We start from the raw sequence: 23,744 nt of genomic DNA on the forward strand, positions 1-23,744 counted from the left end.
TATATGTAAGATATTTTCCGTTTCTGCATTAATCTTAATTCTTACATGTTTCACTTAAGGAAACTAAAAAGTCAGAGAAGTTTGTGCCTTTCCATAGATTCTTTGGTGCTAGGGAGTAAACAAGACAGAACTTTTCTAGCTTCCAGGCCAGTGTTCTTAGTTTGGCACATCTGTAGCCATTTGCCAGTTAAAGGATTCTATATATTAATGTATAACGTAAACTTCCTCTTTGATTAAGAATCACTAAGCCTCATGATTAAAAGAAAGAAAAAACAAAAAGAAAATGTAACACATAAAGAATAAACAGCAACAAAATATTCTTGTTTTTGAAATAAAGAAGCTAAAGATTATATACTCCATATTTTAAACTGTGTATGTGTATTTGCAATTATAGCAAATATCTTACCTTCATTTTATAATTTTATCTTTAAAGAGTAATACACTAGGAAGATAATGGGAAAAAATAATATAAGAAGTATACATGTAGAGACAGTGGGACAGCAGGAAGGGGAGTTAGGAGGAAGCAAGAAACCCTCAGGAGAGAATGATCTGACTTGAAGAGAAAGTACAAATAAAATTTTTAGGGTCTGTCTTGGTTTTCGGGCATTAGAGTAGTTTCCTTTTGTTAGTGCTTCCAGAAAAACTACTTTTCATTCTTAAAGTTCCACTCTAAGTAGGATACCCTGATGGTGCTGTATTTTAATCCTCTCAGTGTTATTGGTTCTCAGCAGCCTAAATGGAATCAACTAAGGATTAGAACGGTCCCTGGTTTTAATGGTCTTCTACCCTGATATTGTTAAATTCCTAAACAAGACAGAATATTTAGTATTTTATAAATGATTGTTTATTTTCTCCTACAAAATCAGGACTAATCCATCAAGCATCATATTAAGCCTCTAGTGAAAACATTGTCTAATAATATAAGATCGATATGTATGCTCTGTCTCCCATTCCCAGTATGAAATTATTTTTCCTAATTTTGTATTTCTTTTGCTTTTTAAGGACTTACTAATCTAAAACTTACACTGGTGCCCAGATAGGAAGATTGAAAATGACAGAATGTTTTAAATTCTTTTATATTTCTCAGATTCATTCTTAGCTCCTCTTTCTACATCTTTGTACCTTCAAATTTAAGATTTATGCTATGTAATTATAATTTTAAAATAATATATAAAGACTTTAGAAATAATGGAAAGGGGTCAGTCTTAGTGCAGTCATGTTTACAAGTAATTGATCACAACCAGTTACAGATTTTTTTGTTCCTTCTCCACTCCCACTGCTTCACTTGACTAGCCTGAAAAAAAAAGAAATGGGCAGGGATTTCTAGGCATGCTTTTAAGCTTTAGTCTCAACTTCTCTAAAAATCATCTAGTCTGTTTCTAAGGAAGCATCTTCAAAATAGAAAAATACTTTTCCTACAATGTAGACTTTTTACATGTTTTCTTCAGTTTATATTATTATTTTTTTTGTTATGTTATTAAAGATAATGATAATGATGCATTATTACATATTGATCAGTTCCTATTTTAAATTTATTAACCCTTTGTGGTGGGCACCGAGGCAGATGGGAAAGAGAAATGAGAGTAATCATTCTTCCCTTCTTATTACATTATAGTGATTTCTTTAATATATCTGCAAAATATTGTTTTCATGACTTAGAAGATTTCTCTCCAAAAATTCTTTTATCGCTTGTGTATTTCTGTTCTCATTAGATTTGAAAAATCCATTCCAAAATGAAAAATAATAGTTTGAATATATTTTAGTGTTAAGAATTTTGTCCTAATTTAATTAAAATGTGAAACAACTTTAATTTCAATTATTTCTTTGGAAGAGAGAAGTAAGCTTTTCGCTCTTACTTTCCTACAAAATGTTGAATTTACCTCTGCATGTTGCATGTGCAACAAACTAAATATTGTTTAACATTTACATTTCAACATCAAATACTGAGAGGATCCAACATCTGTGGAAATGGTCTCCTTTTTAATTATCTACTGGGTTAAGTGCTATGAGTACAAATGATTACATTGTATCAAGACATTATTCTGTCCTTGTGGAAGTGGAAAGAGTTGTTTTTATTTTCTAAGTCTTGCTTAAAAACACTTTCAAAATTAAAATTACTATATCAGCTTGTCACATGGAATAATATTTAGTGTTAAATAGGATCCTTGGGAAGTATTGGATAAAAAAACAAGGTTAGTTGAATCTTAAGTAACTTTTATCACATTGTGATTTGCATCTTCTGCACAATCGACACATAAATATGTTTTAATGTTTTTCAGTGTTTTCTCTTGAATTATCAACAATACAAAATTAAATTTGCTCTTTCGAATATTGAGATTTAATTCGATTAAGAATATTCTGGGGGAAAAAAGAATATTCTGCAATGTATTTTTATTTTGAATTTTTCCACCCTCATATTTCTTAGGAGTTGATTCCCCTCATATTGTGCACAGCATGTCTACATCCTGAGCCTAAAGAGAGAGATCAGCTTCTCCACATTCTTTTCAATTTGATCAAGAGGCCTGATGATGAGCAAAGGTGGGTGTGATTACTTCTTTGGGTAATAAATACAGTGTTGATTTATTAATTTTCCTACTTTGGCATCACGATTAGCTTTTTAATCTACATGTTCTCTTTCCTTCCCAATATCAATTTTAGTGGCACTGGAGCTTTCCACCATTGTGGTATCACTCCTTGATGGTTTTAAGAACTGTGAGATGCATTTCAAACTATAGTGCTGTGATAAAGAAACCCTAAAACAAAAATAGCTTTTATACGTGCAAACCCTACTTAGATTAGAGCACTTATTGCCTACTATAATTACTGACAACTTTTATTGTTTAAATCTTTGAAAAGGGATTCTATACCTTGTTCTTCTCTAAATGTTAATTGTGTCTTAAGCTTACTAGACAAATACAGGTACTGAGGATATTTTGTAAATTATCTTGTATTTTTGAGGGACTAATTCATGTTAAAGTGATACTAAATTTTAGTTAACTTTATTTCTTTTAAAAATATAAATATTATTCTCCTCTGAAAATTGCAGGATAGGTATTTTTGACCTGAAAAGTCTGTCTTCTATTAATATATTTTTCTGATTTCTGGTAGAGTCTTCTAATAGCAGTTAGTGATTAGGTTATGTCCGAACCCTCATTATACAGTGGAAGGAGCAAACAGCATGAGGATCTTAATAGGGACCTCACTGGTGGTATAGGTACATTATATATTGGCTAGAAAACAACTCTTCCTCTGCCCTTCAAATGCAATGAGCCATAGGTAGGTAGTATAGTGAAAAATTGGGCATATCTAGTGACCTCCGTAGGGAAACAGATTTTTAGAGAAGCCTCACCTCATCTGCCTACATATATTCTCAGTGCTGTTTTTGATGAGTGCTAAAACCTATAAAGGTAAGGAATAAAACCTGATTAGATTCTGAACTACTTCTTAAGGGTTTGCCTTATAATGACATGCTCCATAACAGAAACCAAGTAGAGTTGTTGGGTTTTTTTAAATCTTGTTTATTGAGGGGAGAACTTTTGGTTTATGGTAGTGATAGGTCGACATTTCTTTATATTTCCATCCCAACTTGGAATTTTCTATGAAGACAAAAAAGCTATAAAATTTGAGATATAAACACTAAACATTTATAATAAACAAGGTTAATAGTCAACTATTTATAGTGCCTGGAAAATTTTTGTGTTACCATAATATCATTAAATGATGTTGGAAGGAAATGTTGCCTGAATTTTTTTTTATAAGCAGAGGAAACACTGGCCTTATTCACACTGTTCTGCTATGTTTTCATTCTTGTTTATTCCAGTTACACATGTTGAATTTGTATGCTTTTGTACTGTTACCTTTGGACTTCTAATTTAAATATTTCTTTGCCTTTATTTTTCATGCTTGATTTCTCCTAAGTATTCCCTCCTTTCCCACAGATGAACTTGATACATCATGACCTCTTAATAGTTATGCTTCATAAAAAATAAAATGTTTAGTATATGAATTTCTGTGTCACTGGATTATCCATAAACCAATTAGTGTGGGCTAGAGTTATACATTGTTTTGCTTAGTCCTTAGTAATGCCCACAATCAAAGATGCCTGTGTAGAGAAGTAAGTTATACCTAAGGCTAGTGACAGGGGGAAAGGGGGCATAAATCAGGGCAACTCCTCAAAAGAAAGGGGGATGGGTTTTGATCAAGCAACAGTGATAGATGCCTAACTTTGATTAAAACCTTTAAACATTGGGCCGGCCCCGTGGCGCACTCGGGACAGTGCAGCGCTTGGGAGCGCAGCGGCGCTCCCGCCGCGGGATCGGATCCTATATAGGAATGGCCAGTCGGCTCACTGGCTGAGCGCGGTGCGGATGGCACCACGCCAAGGGTTGTGATCCCCTTACCGGTCACAAAAAGACAAAAGAAAAAAAAAAAAAAAAACCTTTAAACATTAAGTGAAGCTGTACAAGTATAGACTTGAACAAAACATCCTGGTGGGTGGATAAGTGGACTAAGAACCAGTTGGATAAAATACTGCAGATAGATGTTTTTCTATTATGTTTTTTTTGTTTGGTTTTTTTTTTTAACTTTTATTTTGTCGATATACATTGTGGTTGATTATTGTTGCCCCTTACCAAAACCTCCCCCCCTCCTCCCTCTCTTCCCTCCCCCCCCAACAATGTCCTTTCTGTTTGCTTGTCTATCAACATCAAGTAATTGTGGTTGTTATATCTTCTTCCCCCACCCCCCGCCGGTTTTTTTTGTGTGTGTGTGTGTGTGTGTGTGAATTTATATATTAATTTTTAGCTCCCACCAATAAGTGAGAACATGTGGTATTTCTCTTTCTGTGCCTGACTTGTTTCACTTAATATAATTCTCTCAAGGTCCATCCATGTTGTTGCAAATGGCAGTATTTCATTTGTTTTTATACCTGAGTAGTATTCCATTGTGTAGATGTACCACATTTTCCGTATCCACTCATCCGATGATGGACATTTGGGCTGGTTCCAACTCTTGGCTATTGTAAAGAGTGCTGCGATGAACACTGGGGAACAGGTATACCTTCGACTTGATGATTTCCATTCCTCTGGGTATATTCCCAACAGTGGGATAGCTGGGTCGTATGGTAGATCTATCTGCAATTGTTTGAGGAACCTCCATACCATTTTCCATAGAGGCTGCACCATTTTGCAGTCCCACCAACAATGTATGAGAGTTCCTTTTTCTCCGCAACCTCGCCAGCATTTATCATTCACAGTCTTTTGGATTTTAGCCATCCTAACTGGGGTGAGATGGTATCTCAGTGTGGTTTTGATTTGCATTTCCCGGATGCTGAGTGATGTGGAGCATTTTTTCATATGTCTGTTGGCCATTTGTTTATCTTCCTTAGAGAAATGCCTACTTAGCTCTTCTGCCCATTTTTTAATTGGGTTGCTTGTTTTCTTCTTGTAAAGTTGTTTGAGTTCCTTATATATTCTGGATATTAATCCTTTGTCAGATGTATATTTTGCAAATATTTTCTCCCACTCTGTTGGTTGTCTTTTAACTCTGTTAATTGTTTCTTTTGCTGTGCAGAAACTTTTTAGTTTGATATAATCCCATTTGTTTATTTTTCCTTTGGTTGCCCGTGCTTTTGGGGTCGTATTCATGAAGTCTGTCCTATTTCCTGAAGTGTTTCTCCTATGTTTTCTTTAAGAAGTTTTAATGTTTCAGGGTGTATATTTAAATCCTTAATCCATTTTGAGTTGATTTTAGTATATGGTGAGAGGTATGGGTCTAGTTTCATTCTCCTGCATATGGATATCCAGTTATCCCAGCACCATTTGCTGAAGAGGCAGTCCCTTCCGCAGTGAATAGGCTTGGTGCCTTTGTCAAAGATCAGATGGCAGTAAGTGTGTGGGTTGATTTCTGAATTCTCTATTCTATTCCATTGGTCAGTGTGTCTGTTTTTATGCCAGTACCATACTGTTTTGGTTATTATAGCTTTGTAGTATAGCTTAAAGTCGGGTAGTGTTATGCCTCCAGCTTTATTTTTTTTGCTCAGCATTGCTTTGGCTACGCATGTTCTTTTATTATTCCATATAAATGTCTGGATAGTTCTTTCCATTTCTGAGAAAAATGTCTTTGGAATTTTGATGGGGATTGCATTGAATTTGTATATCACTTTGCGTAGTATGGACATTTTCACTGTGTTGATTCTTCCAGTCCAAGAGCATGGGATATCTTTCCATCTTCTTGTATCCTCTCTGATTTCTCTCAGCAGTGGTTTGTAGTTCTCATTATAGAGATTTTTCACATCCTTGGTTAACTCAATTCCTAAGTATTTTATTTTTTTTGCTGGCTATTGTAAATGGGCAGGCTTTCTTGATTTCTCGTTCTACATGTTCACTATTGGAGAAAAGAAATGCTACTGATTTTTGTGTGTTGATTTTGTATCCTGCTACTGAGCTGAAATCATTTATCAATTCCAAGAGTTTTTTTGTAGAGGTTTTAGGCTGTTCGATATATAGGATCATGTCATCTGCAAACAGGGACAGTTTGACTTCATCTTTTCCAATCTGGATGCCCTTTATTTCCTTCTCTTCTCTGATTGCTCTGGCTAGTACTTCCAACACTATGTTGAATAGGAGTGGTGAGAGTGAGCATGCTTGTCTAGTTCCTGTTCTTAAAGGAAAAGCTTTCAGCTTTTCCCCATTCAGGATGATATTGGCACTGGGTTTGGCATATATGGCTTTAATTATGTTGAGATAGTTTCCATCTATACCTAACTTATAGACGGTCTTTGTCATGAATGAGTGCTGAACTTTATCAAATGCATTTTCAGCATCTATAGAGATGATCATATGGTCCTTGTGTTTGATTTTATTAATATGGTGTATCACATTTATTGATTTGCATATGTTGAACCAACGTTGCATCCCTGGGATGAATCTCACTTGATCGTGGTGAATAATTTTTCGTATGTGTTTCTGTATTCTGTTTGCTAGTATTTTAGTGAGGATTTTTGCATCTATATTCATCAAGGATTTCGGCCTGTAGTTTTCTTTTTTGGTTATATCTTTACCTGGTTTTGGTATCAGGATGATGTTTGCTTCATAGAATGAGTTTGGGAGATTTGTGTCTGTTTCAGTCTTTTGGAATAGTTTGTAAAGAATCAGTGTCAATTTCTCTTTGAATGTTTGGTAAAATTCTGCTGTGAATCCATCTGGTCCTGGGCTTTTCTTTGTTGGGAGCCTTCTGATAACAGCTTAAATCTCCTTTATTGTTATTGGTCTGTTCACATTTTCTACGTCTTCATGGTTCAGTTTTGGGAGCTTGTGTGTGTCCAGAAATTTATCCATTTCCTCCAGATTTTCAAATTTGTTGGCGTATAGTTGTTTATAGTAGTCTCGAATGATTCCTTGTATTTCAGATGAATCAGTTGTAATATCGCCTTTTTCATTTCTAATTTTTGTTATTTTAATCTTCTCTCTTCTTTTTTTCGTTAACCATGCTAATGGTTTGTCAATTTTATTTATCTTTTCAAAAAACCAACTTTTTGATTCATTGATCTTTTGTATTGTTTTTTGGTTTTCAATTTCATTCAGTTCTGCTCTGATCTTAATGATTTCTTTCCATCTGCTAACTTTAGGTTTGGATTGTTCTTGTTTTTCTAGATCTTTAAGGTGAAGTGTTAGATTCTTCACTTGCCATCTTTCCATTCTTCTGAGGTGAACATTTAATGCAATAAATTTCCCCCTTAATGCTGCTTTAGCAGTAATCCCACAGGTTTTAATATGATGTGTCATTATTTTCATTAGTTTCAGTATATTTTTTGATTTCCTGCTTGATTTCTTCTTGGACCCATATGTCATTAAGTAGAAAGCTGTTTAATTTCCATGTGTTTGTATAGTTTCCAGAGTTTCGTTTGTTATTAATTGCTAGTTTTAATCCATTGTGGTCTGAGAAAATACATGGGATAATTCCAATTTTTTTGAATTTATTGAGACTTGATTTGTGACCTAATATGTGATCTATCGTGGAGAATGATCCATGTGCTGATGAGAAGAATGAATATTCTGAGGTTGTTGGATAGAATGTTCTATAGATATCTGCCAATTCCAATTGGTCTAGAGTATTGTTTAGATCTTGTGTTTCTCTACTGATCCTTTGCCTACATGATCTGTCTAATATTGACAGTGGGGTGTTCAGGTCCCCTGCTATTATGGTATTAGTGTCTATTTCCTTCTTTAGGTCTAATAGAGTTTGTTTTATAAATCTGGCTGCTCCAACATTAGGTGCGTACATATTTATGATTGTTATGTGTTCCTGATGGATCAGTCCTTTTATCATTAAGTAGTGTCCCTCATTGTCTCTTTTTATGGTTTGTAGTTTAAAGTCTATTTTGTCTGATATAAGAATAGCTACTCCAGCTTGTTTTTCTTTTCTGTTTGCATGGTAAATCTTTTTCCATCCTTTCACTCTTAGTCTGTGTGAATCTTTATGGGTGAGGTGGGTCTCTTGAAGGCAGCATATAGTTGGGTCCTCCATTTTAATCCAGTCAGCCAGTCTGTGTCTTTTGACTGGGGAATTTAAGCCTTTTACATTAAGAGTTGTTATTGAAAGGTGTTGCTTTATTCCTAGCATTTTATTGGTTGTTTGGTTGTCTTAGGTGTCTTTTGTTCCTTGCTTTCTGATTTACTGTTTGGTTTCTGTGTTTGTTGGTTCCTTAGGTTGTAGATAGTGTTTTTGTTTGCTTGTTTTCTCTTCATGAATGCCATTTTTATTATACTAGTGGCTTTAGATTTTTCTTGGGTTTTTATGGCAGTGGTAGTTATTCTTCAGGAACCAAACCCAGTACTCCCTTGAGGATTTCTTGTAAGGGTGGTCGTGTGGTAGTGAACTCCCGCAGTTTTTGTTTGTCTGAGAAATATACTATTTGCCCTTCATTTTGGAAGGATAGCCTTGCAGGGTAGAGTATTCTTGGCTGACAATCTCTGTCTTTTAGTATTTTGAATTTATCATCCCATTCCTTTCTGGCTTTTAGGGTTTGTGATGAAAAGTCTTATGTTAACCTGATTGGGGCTCCCTTATAGGTGATTTGATGCTTCTCTCTTGCAGCTTTTAAGATTCTCTCTTTGTCTCTGAGTTTTGTCAATTTGACTGTAACGTGTCTTGGAGAGGGCCTTTTTGAGTTGAATACGTTTGGAGATCGTTGAGCTTCCTGGATCTGAAGATCTGTGATTTTTCCTATACCTGGGAAGTTTTCTGCCACTATTTTGTTGAATATGTTTTCAATGCAATCTCCGTTTTCCTCCCCTTCTGGAATACCCATGACTTGGATATTTGAGCACTCAAGGTTGTCTGATATCTCTCTCAGATTTTCTTCAATGCCTTTGATGCTTTTTTTTTTTTTTTTTTTGTCTGCTTGTGTTATTTCAAACAGCCCATCTTCAAGTTCAAAGGTTTTCTCTTCAACTTCCGCAAGCCTGCTGGTTAAACTCTCCATTGTGTTTTTTATTTCGCTGAATAACTTCTTCAGTTCAGCAAGTTCTGCTACATTTTTTTTCAGGACATTGATTTCCTTTTTCTCCACAACCTCGCCAGCTGATATATCAGGTCCTGTATAGTTTTCCTCGTTTCATCATGATGTCTAGCTGAGTTTTCTTGTATCTCATTCAGTTTCCTTAGAATTATCACTCGAAATTCATTGTCAGTCATTTCAAGGGCTTCTTGTTCTATAGGATCTAGAGTTTGAGATTTATTAACTTTTGGTCGTGTACTTTCTTGATTTTTTCTATTTCTGGTATCTTTTTTTTTTTTTTTTTTTTGATGTTTATTCATTGTGGCCAGGGGTTTCACAGTCTACTGGTTTGAGACTATTGACTAACTAACATGTTGCTGTGGTTGCCAATTTGGTATGGCTACCTACCTGACTGCTCAGTTGGCCTCTAGTGCCTTGTGTGTGTGGTTGCCTCGGAACTTGGGCCTCTCTGGGGAGTCACCTCTCTGGTCATCTTGGACTCTGCTGGGCTGCTGGATCACGGGGTGGTACCACAGGGTGTGTGGTCTCTGCTGAGCTTCCGCTTCCCGTGCTGGACTTCTCTCTGTTCCGTGCACTCTGGCCCGGGCTGTTGGATCAGGCAGTGGCGACCCCACAGGATGTGTGGTTTCTGTCGAGTCTCTGCCTCCCTAGCCGGACATCTCCCCGCTCTGTGCGCACTGGGCTGGGCTGCAATGTGTCTTCTGCAACCCTCGTCTATCAGCTGGGCCTTCAAAACCCTGCTCGGCACCGCCTTGCCCAGGAAGTCTAACAGGTTTCTGCTAGGCGCAAACGACCGGTCGCTCTGGGTGCCTTTGTAGCACTGTGTAGATCTTTCTCGGGACTTATCACCTTCCTCCTGTTGTCGCGGTTATTTGTGTACTTGTCTTATCTCCCACACCAGAGCGTGAGCTCCTCGAGGGAGGAGCCTGCAGCACACGGTTCACCTTTGAATCCCCCCAGCGCAGACCAAGTCCGGTGCCCACCCGCAGTCAGCTCTCCGGCAGGTTCAAGCCAACTCGGGAACTCTCTGACCACACTATTCCTAACCAGAAATCGATTAGGCGTTTTTCCGAACTGGTGGCCGCAGAGATGGTATCTGCCTCCCAGTAACAGGAAGTTTACCAGGGGCCGGAGCCCAGAGTGCGGTGGAGTGACAGTCGGTCCAACCCTTACTTCCTTGCCCTCCCATCGCTGGCCGGGGACGCCCCACACCACCAGCCCCCCCCCCGCCGAGAACTGTGGAGGGAGTGGGAGGGGAGGCCGGCCCGTAGGCCCCGGGAAGCCCCATGCCAGGGCAAGCAAGTGGGAAGGCTCAGTGAGGAGCCGAGCCAGGCAAGGAGGACAGGCTTGGCCGAGCCAGGCCGGAGCCGCCACCACCTGAGAAAATGGAGGCAGCCCCGGGTGCCGGTGAGTGGCCCGGTGGGGCAGGCAGAAGCCGGGCGGGCGTCTGCCCCCCGAGCAGGGCCGGGCCGGGGGTCACTCACAGGGCTGTGCCAGGTCAGGCAGCTCCCTCTCTGCCTCTGCGTCATCACCGTCCCCGTTCGCCGCCGCCGCCGCCATCTTGGGCTGCTCACTCAGTCCCGCGGCGTGGCTCCGGCGCTCCCAGGAATCTTCTTTTATGCCGGCCTGAAACCTCGAATCCTGAATAGGGCAGCTGGCCGCCTTCAGCGCGGCACTGGCCTCCGGGATCCTGGCAGCGTTAACAGCAGCCCTGGCGCCGTGTTCCCTGTTTAGAGACTTGCTTTTGCAGCTAAGAAACAGTTCTTTTCCTGCTCCATACTTCAAAGCTGTTGCCTGTAAATGAGGTAGCCTCTCCTGCCAAGGGCAAAGTGGCAGTCAGCCCCCACGACCGGCCACCAGCAGCGGTCCTCCCTTAAGAGACGGCAAGAGGAAGGTCCACAAGTTTCCCGGCTGCCTAAGGCCCAGTGGCCGCCTTTTCCACCTCAGCTACTCCGCGCCAACCGCCACAGCCACCGCCATCTTAGGATCCTAATCAGTGCTCTTCCAATACTTTTTCTATGTCCAGCACTGGGGTTAAGTCCTGGGAGAGGCAGAGATGACTATATCATGAAGGATCTTGAATTGTACTTGTTGACCATTCCATTTGCACATGTTCAAACTTGTATCCCACCTCCAAGCCCAGATGGAGGCATTTGAGAGAAGGATCACCCACCACTTGAGAGGGACAGATATGTTGATGAGTATGTTTATATAGTTTCTGAGGCTGAGAAGTCCAAAGTCCATCTGGTGGTGGCAATAGTGACCCAGGGGTCTCACATTGCAAGACGGTGGAAGCAGAGAGAGCAGAGCCTATTATGTTTTATCTTAATGAAAAAATGATTTTTGCTCATACTTTGCAAAACAATAGAATTGTACTTTATGATTTGGAAGCTTTACATAATTTTAGTGCTTGTTTTTCTGATTTATAATTTTTACCTCTTCTGAGAGTATTGGAAAATCATAAATATGAATGAACCACAAAACAAATCAAGCTCAAAATTTAAAATACAAGGAGCCCCTCAACTATGAGAATACATGCAGTCCTGTAGACTTTGAAACTCTGTATGTAGATATATTTTTCCTGCTCTTACCAAAATATACCTGAGGAAATGGAGAGACATCTTTTCAGGATCCAGCCAAGACACATTAGCAGCCCTCACATGTAGGAGTCAAGTAGGAATAAGGGAAATTAAATCATTGTATTAATACCATTCCTTGTACACTGAAATTATCTAAAGATGATTTGGTGGTACAATATAGGAAAATTAGTATTTTATTTTCTCCTTGAAAAATACCATTCCCTTGGGGCCGACCCGTGGCTCACTTGGGAGAGTGTAGTGCTGATAACACCATGGCCACGAGTTCGGATCCCTATATAGGGATGGCTGGTTAGCTCACTTGGGAGAGTGTGGTGCTGACAACACCAAGTCAAGGGTTAAGATCCCCTTACCAGTCATCTTTTAAAAAAGAAAGAAATTCCCTATTTTGGTAATTTAATTAATAATTAAATACCATTTGTTACATTTTTATTTTTAAATTTGCAAAGCGAAAACCTCTTGTGTCAGACACTCTGCATATAAAGCTAATAACTGCCACCTGGTGGCCAAGAGTACTTATATTAGCCTTACTTCAGATCAAAATACATAAGGAATTAAGCACATAGGTCCACAGTTAAATCTTTCATCTTATAGCAATCTACTTATTTATTAAAATAGACTAATCAATTGGTAAACTATTGTTTATATAATATAACAAATGAACAAAGCAACATTTTTAAGTTAGCACAATATACTTGACATATAATCAGTCAGTCATTATTTTTTCTTACTTAATGAATCTCAGGCTTCTTTGATAATACCCCAAGAAAAACTTAATTTGGTGCTCAATAATGGTGCTTTTTCCGGTTTTTTGCTAACAACCAAAATTGATACCGTAATTCTTATCCTGTGATTTTTCCACAAGTAGGAACAACATTTATTTTTACTATCGTAGTAGCCTGTTTCCAATGCTGTTAATAGTCTATAGGCCATCCCACCTTTTCTGTTTTGAACTGCATTTCAAAGCTGTCATATTTTCTAAAATTTTGAATATTAACTCTGCTAAGAAGTTTAAGAGGCTTAACATTTTTCCTGTTGAAGTTTACACATCTTCGGTATAGCGATGGTGACTCATGATTTAAAGTAATTTCATACAACATCCTATGCAAGTGTATACATTTGAAATGCTGAAATTTTAAGCAAATTTATTTTTTATAATTATTAAGCATTTGGGGGGGAGGTTTTGGTAATGGGCTATAATAATCAACCACATTGTATATTGACAAAATTAAATAAAACTAAAAAATAAATATAAATAAATAAACAACAAAAGATTTTATTAAAAAAATAATAATTATTATTAAGCATTTATGGAATATATATATATATATGCCTTCTTATTTTAAGACATTAGTGGGGGCCAAAACAATTATCAGATATTAGGAACTTTTCATTAGGGAGCAGCCAGCTAAAGTACTGGCTGTGAGGCTTGGGAATTTCTTTTTTCATTTTCCTTTTATTCACTTTAATGTATTTGCCTTCCTAAACTAGAAAGAAATAGAAAACAAAAGAAAAGTTGAGAAATAGATATAGAGGGTAATGATATAAATATAAAGAGGAATCAGGTAGATAAAAATTAAAAGGATTGTGATGAATGAGAAGCTGCTGAAATATACAGTAAATTCCCCCAGTGTTGTCCAGAAGATCTTTGTTATTTTTTCTTTCAAAGAACCTAAGAGAGCAGTAATAACTAATCCGGATAAACTAAACAGAAATTTAAACTCATTTTGCAGTTAATTTAAATTGGTATATATTGAGAAAGAGCAATGAGCAATGTCTGGGCTTAAACCACTGATTTTATAATTAATGTGAATAAAATAACATTCTATTTTGGTATTCTTTGAAGTTGGCTTCTTTAAAATGTCTACTAAAAGCATACATTTTCCCCCATCAGGCTTTACTGTTTTAAAGTGTTAAACAATGAAAAGTGAAACAACTTAGAATTCTGCATTTTAAAGTCATTTTAAATCTGAAGAGTGAAAAATCTTATTAAAACTTTGTTTTTAAGTTACAAATCAATCAATCCAATTGAAGATACTGTATTAGTTATTAGTTAACTATTGTTCTGTAACAAAGGACCTCAAAAGAAAGTGGTTTAAAAATAACACATTTTTATCTTACAGTTTCTATGGCTTAGGAATCTGGGTCCTCTGCTTCAGGGTCTCTTACAAGGTTGTAGTCAAGGTGTTGGCTGGGGCTGTAGTCTTCTCAAGTCTCAACTGAGTAAGGATTTGCTTCGAATCCCAGTCATGTGGTTGTCATTGGCAGGATTCAGTTCTTAGGGGGTTGTTGGACTAAGGAGCTCAGTTACTTACTGGCTTTTGGCAGGAGGCCACATTTAATTCTTTGCTACATGGGCCTCTCCAGCATGGCAGCTTGCTTTATCAAAGCATGCCAGCTGAGAAGGCAGTAGAGTCCAACAAGGTCGACGCCATAGACTTTCATAACCTAATCTCATAAGGGACATCCCATCACTTTGTCCATATTCTGCCCATTAGAAGCAAGGCATTAGGTCTAGTACACATTCGAGGGGATGGGATTACACAAGGATGAGACTATCAATAGATGGGATCACCAGGAGTCATGTCAGAAACTACCTACCATAGTTATCTGGGTACAATACCAAAAATTCTGACTTAAAAATTGCCATTTGGCTGGCCAGTCAGCTCAGTTGGTTAGAACTTAGCCTTATAACACCAAAGTCATGGGTTTGGATCCCTGGACAGGCCAGCCGCCAAAAACCAAAAAGCCATTTTACTAATATCATACCATAGTTTTTAGTTACAAAAACACTGGGGGAAATTATAGAAATCACTGGTGGTTTTAGTGGCTAGAAACTGAAATTCAGTAGAAACCAAAGTATTCATTATACTACAGTACTTCAAAAAGTTTGTGGAAAGATTCATATTATCTTTCACACTTTTTGAAGTACCCTTGTATTATAGTTTCAGAATGCATATGTGAGAAGTTAATTTAGGAGGTTATGAGATTTGGCTTCATACCAATACAGAAATCCCTTCACAACGTCTGTCACAAATGGTTTTGCCACTCCTTTAAGTAGTTAGTTGTAAGGAACTTGCTCTCTTGGTGGCAGCGTAGTCCATTGTTGGAAAGATTTAATTTGACTGTTACAGAGTTGACTCTTTTTAACCCTTAGCCTTATTGTGCTTTCTAGCATGAATACAAGTCTTTATTTTTTTGTATTATTTTTCAGGCAAATGATACTGACAGGTTGTGTGGCATTTGCACGTCATGTTGGACCAACACGTGTAGAAGCTGAACTTTTACCACAGTGTTGGGAACAGGTAAAGAACTGTATTGGATTTCCCTCTAGCTATTATATTATAATTTCTTATAAAGGTTTATATATTTTTTAAATGTCATTAGGAAATATGTGGGTTGTAAATTATGCTGCTGTTTCTGTAGCTCAACACAGAACAATGCTCTGGGATGCTTTGCTTTATTCATTTATTCAACAAATACTTATGAAACAATAATTTCAGTGCTAGGTACTGGTGTAGACACCAGGGATACAGTGGTAAACAAGAGACAAAGACATCCTATTGGGGAGATAAGAGTAAAGAAAGACATGATCTACTATCTTATAGTAATACATACTATGAAGAAAAATAAAGCAGGATAAGAGAGAGTGGTGGAGAATGCATTGAAAGGATGGGCAGAGAAGGACCCTGAGGAAGTGATATTCAGGCAAGAATCTGAACAACGTAAGATACAGCAAGTACAAAGGCCCTGTGGTGGGTGTGTGCTTCGTGCATTCAAGGAAAAGCAAGAAGACGTGTGTGCGTGCGTGTGTGTGTGTGTGTGTGTTTAGAAATACAGTTTTCACTCAGAATCCAGGAAGGATTGGTTCCAGGACCTTCTGCAGATACTAAAAATGTGAGGATGCTCAAGTCCCTGATATAAAAAGGTGCGGTATTTGCATATAACCTATGCACATCCTCCCATATACTTTAAATCATCTCAAGATTACTTATAATACCTAATACAATGTAAATACCTAATACAATGTAAATGTATTGTTTAGGGAATAATGACAAGAAAAAAAGTCTGTACATGTTGTGTCGGATGAAACTTTTTTTCCCAAATGTTTTCAATCTGTAGTTGGTTGAATCCATGGATGCAGAACCCATGGATACGGAGGGCCAACTGTATATATAGTATACTTGTATATATTTCAAACACATATAGTATATAAAGTGTAAACCTTTGATATGGGAAGTTTTTGTATTTATAATTGAACTCATTATTCTACTAACAATACTTTTGGTTTTATATTGAATTTTGATATTCTAGTCCTCTATAGAACTCAGAATCATTGACTTTTCACACTTGCTGTTTAGGTCATTAAGCACTTTATTTTTCCACCTTAAAAAGATGGGTTTCAGGGCCTGGCTGGTTAGCTCACTCAGTAGAGTATGTTGCTGCTTACACCAAGGTCTTGGGTTCAGATACCCATACCAGCCAAAAACAAAACAGATGGGTTTCCCATTTATGGAGACAAATTACATGGCCTTATTTACAATAGCACAGTCATTTATTCTTAAGAACAATATTGGTCTCTGGAATATCACTAAAGTACATAGTTATTTAGAGTTCTATTTCCGATTTCTTAAGGCATTCATTTTTTTCATTAAAATATACTGGAGTTACTAGATCCAATATGTAAAGTGAACATTATATATAGTAATAATTACCTCTCATAATCCCTTATGTCATCTATAAATTACAGTGCATACTAATTTACAGTGAGGTTCTAATCACCAGAAGTCAAAATTAACTTGGATACAGCATATACAGCTTTAAATTTACAATTCTATACAGTTATTCATGTGTACATTTTATTTTTATAGTTTTTTCATTTTCTTTTTTTCTAAGCTTTATTGATATGTAATTCAAATACCATAGATCACCCGTTTAAAGTGTACAATATATTGGTTTCACTATATAAAGTGTACAATATATTGGTTACAGAGTTGTGTAACCATCACCACCATCAATTTTAAATCATTTTTATCACCCCAAAAATAAACCATAACCCCTCAAATTTGGTTCTCCTTTTTCAAGATTATTTTTGCTATTCTGGGTCCTTGGATTTTCATATGAATTTTAGGATCAGCTTGTCAATTTTTGCAAAGAAGCTAGCTGGGTGTTTCATAAATAATGGATTGAATCTATAGATTAATTGAAGAGTATTGCCATCCTAATTTTATGCCTTCCAATCTATGAATTTAAGATGCCTTTCCATTTATTTAGGTCTTAAATTTTCTTTCAACAATGGTTTATAATTTTCAGAGTATAAGTTTTACACCTCTTTTATTTATTCCTAAATATTTTATTCTTTTTGGTGCTATTGTAAATTGTTTTCTTAATTTTATTTTCAGTTTGTTTATTGCTAATATAAAATATAGTGATTTTTGTATGTACATTTAATTTTGAGATTCATTGAGTTTGACTAAAGTAAAGGGAAATGAAACTTTTATGTACAGCATACTTTTACATCCAAACCATTCTGTTTTTGAGGTAACTATATCTGGATTAAATTTAATTTAGAGATGTTCGTTATAAACATCTCTATTACCACCCCTTTTATAATCTGATTAAACATGGACATCGGGGATCTATCTAGCCACCTACCTCCAGTTTGTTGCCCAGTAGATTACTATGTAATTTCTTTTCTTAATTTTAGGCATCCAATACATTAATGAATTATGTCACCTTTTCATATGGGAATATGAGAACAGATATACTTCTTTTCCAGTCAAAGAAAGATTTATATTCTATGAAGAAGACATATGGGAACAAAACCCAGTATGTGTCATTTTTTTGTTATTTTTTATGATTCAGTGTACTTACCACAATAGCAAAACCCCTTCATTTTGTATATGGAAACAGAGAAATGGATTGAGTCTGCTTAACTTTAAAAATCACATTTCTAGTCAAAGACTCTGGTTAAATTATTGATTTATTTCCTTATCCCTTAGGTAAAAAAAAGGACCAGCACATATTACAGACCATATCTATAACATCCAGAAGCTGGGTTTCCTAAATTTAAAAATATATTAATGTTGCTAGGGAAAGATCTTCGTTTTTCCTGACATCCTAAGGAAAGTCTACTCTTAGGCAAGCCCATAATCTCTAGACACCTTACCAAATTTTCATCTTTGGTTTTCCCTTTTTTCTTGAATAGATGACCAGTGTGACCTCATGTTTAGGCTCTCCCTGATTCCCTTATTCCTGATCCAGGTATACACAGGGATTCCCAGAAGTGGAAAAGGAAGAAGCTTTATTGCATTCTTAACAGGATTTATGGTGAAAAGTAATTCTCTATTCAAAGAAGGAAGGGTACATTGTTTATGCTTGATTTGTTTATTTTTTTATTCTAGATTAATCACAAATACCCAGAAAGACGACTACTTGTGGCAGAATCCTGTGGAGCATTGGCACCTTACCTTCCTGTAAGAATTGTCATCTTTTTTTCTCAAAAACTTTTTTTCTTTTTTTAATCATAGAGAAACCTTTTTTCAAGTGTCTTATATATTTTAATCCAAATTCTCATAGGCATGCTCCTTTAATAAAGGAAAGAAATTAGCCAAAAAAGAAAAGGCTTACAGTACGATATGGTATTGCAACAGATAGGTATATTAGCTTTGATTTTGCCTGACTATAAATATACAAGTATTAAACTATCAGCAGTTCTCAGAGTATGGTCTGACAACCCTTGGGATGTTCCTTGAGATCCTATCAAAGAGGACCATGAGGTGAAACTGTTTTCTTAATAGTAATACTTTTTTTGTCTTTTTTACTGTGTTGATGTTTGCACTATTGGTGCAAAAACAGTGGTGGGCAAAACGCTGATGCATTAGCACTAATCAGGGTAGTGGCACCCAAATGTACCAATAATGATTGTATTCTTCACTGCCATGCATTTGCAGAAAAAGCCAATTTCACTTAAAAATGAGTTTGCTGAGGCCAACCCGTGGCTCACTCGGTAGAGTGCGGTGCTGATAACACCAAGGCCACGGGTTTGGATCCTATATAGGGATGGCCGGTTTGCTCACTGGCTGAGCGTGGTGCTAACAACAACAAGCCAAGGGTTGAGATCCCCTTACCGGTCATCTTTTAAAAAAAAAAAAAAAAAAAATGAGTTTGCTGAATTAATTTTTCTAAATTTTGACCCTTGCACATGCATCTTTTTAATATTCTGTGAGACAAAATAGAAAGTACTCATATATAATCCTTTTGCTTTCATACTGAAGTATGGTAGCTATTTGCAAGAAAAGCCCTCATGACATTGTTTGAGCTGTGAGCCAAACTAGCTGCTTTTTTTCACAGGACACTGATTTTACTTAACACAATCACAGGCATTCAAGCTATGGTTATTCAGACTTGAGTATGTGGCAGACATTTTCATGAAATTAGATGAAGTGAGCCTGTCACTTCAAGGAAAACAAGTAGACAGCATTTGTTGCTGATGAAGTTCTGAGTAACTCTGTAGTCGAATTTTTCCCAAATGCACGAAATGACCAATGCACGTATTAAAATGGAGGCATCATAGATAGACTAATGGAATTTAATGTATCAGTTTTAAAAGAATATTGTCAGTGAACCATATCATGGTTTCAGGTTCCACATTGTAACTAATGTTTAAGGAATAACTACTTGTCCAGGTTTAGTGTAAAAGCAAAGTAAAAGGCTTTTTTTTTTTTAAATCTGAAATGCTGTTAAAACATTCCTCTCCTTTTCCACTTACATGTCTTCTGTGAGGCCAAATTTTCTTTAAGTACTTCAACCAAAACAACATAATCATAGCAAATAGAATGCAGAGCAGACATGAAAGAGATTTGGAACAAAATATAAAACACCATTTTCTCACTAATTTTTTGTTTTATAAATAGTTGTTTTTTAAAAAAATTATGTTAACATTTAATAATTTTATCGTTATTTTTAAATGAATTAATAAACATTTTTTAAATTTCTGTTTTAATTTCTAATATGATGAATATCAGTAAATATTACCACCCAAACAAAAACTGTTTGAAGTGCTCATTAATTTTTAAATTAGTAAGGGATTGCTGCCATCAAAAAGATTGAGAACCACTTGACTGTATAGGAATCTTCCCATAGGTCCAGGGCTGGGTAGAGGGAATGAGGTGGCATCACAATCATTTAAATTGAAACAATTAGTCGTTTAAAACAGAGCTTGACAAACTGCAGCCTGCATATCAAATGTAGCCCACAGCCTGTTTTTGGAAGTAAAGTTTCATTGGAACACAGCCACACCCATTTAAGTATTGTCTATGGCTGCTTTCTTACTACAGCAGCAGCGTTGAGTAGTTGCTACAGAGACCTTTATGGCCCCAAAAGCCAAGAGTACTCGTTTATATCTGGCGCTCTACAGAAATTTTGCTGACCTATGCCTTGAAGGGTCATTTTTGTAAGGTTGTTCTTTAGAAAGGCTACAAAAACTGAAACTGTTCAACAGTGCATGAGCTATTTAGTTGGATTTACTGTTAACTTCTTATCTTTAGTGAATAGGGAGAAACCAATAGTAAAACAATTGTCTTTTTAAGAAGTAAGTTTTATAATGAGTTTTTTTATTCAGAAGAATATAAAGAAGGAATCGTCCATAACCTCAGTTCCAGAAAAAAAATATATATTTTTTTTTTTCACATTTTGTTGAAAATAACTGTACAACACAGAAAAGAATAAAAGGAAAGTCAAAAGCTTTCCGTCCCTGGCCTCCAGTCATCCTCTCCAAGGGTATCCACTGTTAATAATTTTTAATTAATACTTCCAGAAAATAAAAATTTCTGCATATACCAGCTTGTATTTTCATATCCTTTAGAACATATTTACCCAAAATTAATCATACTGTAAACTATGTTGTATATCCCACTAGCAGTGCCTGAATGTAAACATTATTGACATTTTTAATTGATACTGATATTTTTAATTAATACTTCCAGAAAATAAAAATTTATGCATATACCAGCTGGTAGTTTCATATCTTTTAAAACATGTTTACCCCAAATTAATCATACTGTATACAATGTTCTAAATCCCACTAGCAATGCCTGAATGTAAACACTATTGACAGGTTCTTGTGTGGGTATCTACATTTTTAAAATTTATCATATTGATAATACCTCCGCATCTTTTTTCTTTCAGCATTTGCATTATTTATTTTGACAGTGTTAAAAATACCAAAATAGGGGCCGACCCCGTGGCTCACTCAGGAGAGTGCGGCTCTGGGATTGCCGAGGCCACGGGTTCGGATCCTATATAGGGATGGCCGGTGCGCTTACTGGCTGAGCGTGGTGCGGGCAACACCAAGCCGAGGGTTGCGATCCCCTTACCGGTCACACACACACACAAAAAAAATACCAAAATAGCTTGGATTTATACCCCTATTAACAATACATTGGAGTTCTTATTTTCCCGTACCTTCAACAGGAATTATACATGATGAAATTTTTCTTAATGCTTTTCCTAGCTGATAGGAGAAAACTGATATCTTATTGTTGTGATAAATCATATAGATAGAGATGAGTGAGTTCAAGCATCCTATTAGAACACCGAGATAAGCATCACTTGCTTTCAAAGGTTAAGTAAGCTGTTCCACTCTGCTCCTAGAATACTAAGCAATATTAATAATAGACATGTTTCCTCAGTGGATCTGCACTTGCCTTGTATCCCACTGTAACTGGTAGCAGCAAAATCTCTGTACTTTAGCAGTTCCTCAGTGTGGTCATGGATTATATAGAATAATGCCTCTTGACCTCTCCTATTGGGGAGGTCTCTGCAGCATACCAAAAGTAATTGCCACAGTTGACTTCAGTCCAGATCAGTGTGAAGCAAATATCCAGCTTACCTACCTCTGTCAGCCTTGTGGTGATACCAACCGAGAACTCTTTTAAGACACTTTAAGGCATTTTTAGGGCAATTTTTAGCCTAAATGGTAAATAAACAAGGCTCTGCCAAAAGGTATATTGACCAACTCAAATGGGTCCAAAATTTGCTAAAATTACATATATTTTTGTTTCTAAAAAGTCAAATCATAAACCCCCTTTAAAAAATGTCTGTCAAGCTTTGCTCTCCATATCAAATCATTCTATAAATTTATGAAAATAGTCACATCCTCTGCCTTTATTTTTATTTTAGTCTAACCATTATATATAAACAGGACCTAAATGAGTTTAGGTTTAAGGAATTTTATAAATTGATCAAATTGCAATAATAGTACAAAGTAGGGTTGGAGGGGCATGAATTTGTATATTGATAACTCTTTGTTCTAACCTCAGCCATTAATTAAGCTAAAACATTCTTTAACATAACTGGAAAAAAGTCTGTGTGAAATCAAGGCACAGCAGTGGTTGACATTATATTAAATATTAGCATATTGAAATAGCAATGCAGTCTTTTTAAATTACTTTTAAAGTTCACTTTCATATTTGATTATCTGGTTTGAATTTTTTTTTCACAATTCTTCACAAAAATAGGAATGCCAGGATTTTATGTTTCTTCACCCTACCCCAGGCAAATGTTTTATTTGCCATAGTGATTTTTTTAGTCATTCCTGCTATAACTCATTACTCTTCTGAGTTGAAAGAGTGAAAGAGTCGTTGGCCATTTGTAGCAGAGTGTTGGCTTTGTTAATTTGCCAAACGTGCCTGCTAGCATGTGTTGAAAGTATTTGAGGGATTTTTACATATTTAGTGAAGATATTAAAAACATGCCAAGAGATGATTAATATCAAATTCAGCATAGATATTATTACCTAGAGAGGGAGGATGGAGGAAGGGATTTGGAGGAGAGTGTTAGTTTAGCTGTGTCTGTAATGTTTTATGTCTTTGAAATGTAAAGATTTGAATCAAACATAGCAAAATGTTAATGCCTGTTTAATCTGGATTTTGATTAAAAATCAAATACATGGGTATCTGTCATATTATTTTCTATACTTTTAAAATTATTTTTATTAGAACATTTATTAATAATTTTTATATATTTTGTAGTATTTTTTATACTTTTGTGCTTTGGTGTAAATAAATAGTAAAAACGTGCTTATTTTCAGAAAGAAATCCGTAGTTCCTTGGTTCTTTCAATGTTGCAACAGATGTTAATGGAAGATAAGGCAGATTTGGTAAGAGAAGCTGTAATCAAAAGCCTCGGTATCATTATGGGATACATTGATGATCCAGACAAATATCAACAGGTATATTTTTCAGAATGAACTCTATTATAAAATTCCAGATAACATAATACCCCAAATCTCTGATTCAGATACTTTATAATCTCTTGTAGGGACGGCAGGTATGGTCCGCGTTAGTCAGTTGGGGATGGCTGCCTTCAATTTTGCAACTCAGAGGAAAGAATGCTATAAGGCATTTACAGTATCTGCCACAGTTTGTGGCAGGAAATTGGCAACAATGATGCCATGTTTACCACCCCCTTGCTTATCAATGGATACATGATATTTTCTTTAAAGAAAATGGGAAGGGTAGGATTATGGATGGCTTTCTTACTTTGCTTAAAATGTTTTCTAAATTTATTAAAATATATGTTAATTACCTTTTTAAAAGTTTGTTCTTTTAAAAATCTTTGTCTGT

General features: G+C 36.2%; 1 protein-coding gene across 4 annotated transcripts in view; it reads left to right on the forward strand.

Moving 5' to 3' along the window:
- The window catches only part of RELCH (RAB11 binding and LisH domain, coiled-coil and HEAT repeat containing), a 139,659-nt gene that overhangs the window by 70,020 nt on the left and 45,895 nt on the right, over nucleotides 1–23,744 (forward strand). For all 4 annotated transcript variants that reach the window (XM_063076759.1, XM_063076761.1, XM_063076763.1 and 1 more), the window contains 4 exons: nucleotides 2,426–2,538; nucleotides 15,332–15,422; nucleotides 18,522–18,593; nucleotides 23,210–23,350. In XM_063076759.1, coding sequence (XP_062932829.1) covers nucleotides 2,426–2,538; nucleotides 15,332–15,422; nucleotides 18,522–18,593; nucleotides 23,210–23,350 — 417 coding nt within the window. The remainder of the gene's footprint in view (nucleotides 1–2,425; nucleotides 2,539–15,331; nucleotides 15,423–18,521; nucleotides 18,594–23,209; nucleotides 23,351–23,744) is intronic.

This window comes from Cynocephalus volans, chromosome 13 (genome assembly GCF_027409185.1).
Source record: "Cynocephalus volans isolate mCynVol1 chromosome 13, mCynVol1.pri, whole genome shotgun sequence".
Taxonomy (NCBI): Eukaryota; Metazoa; Chordata; class Mammalia; order Dermoptera; family Cynocephalidae; genus Cynocephalus; species Cynocephalus volans.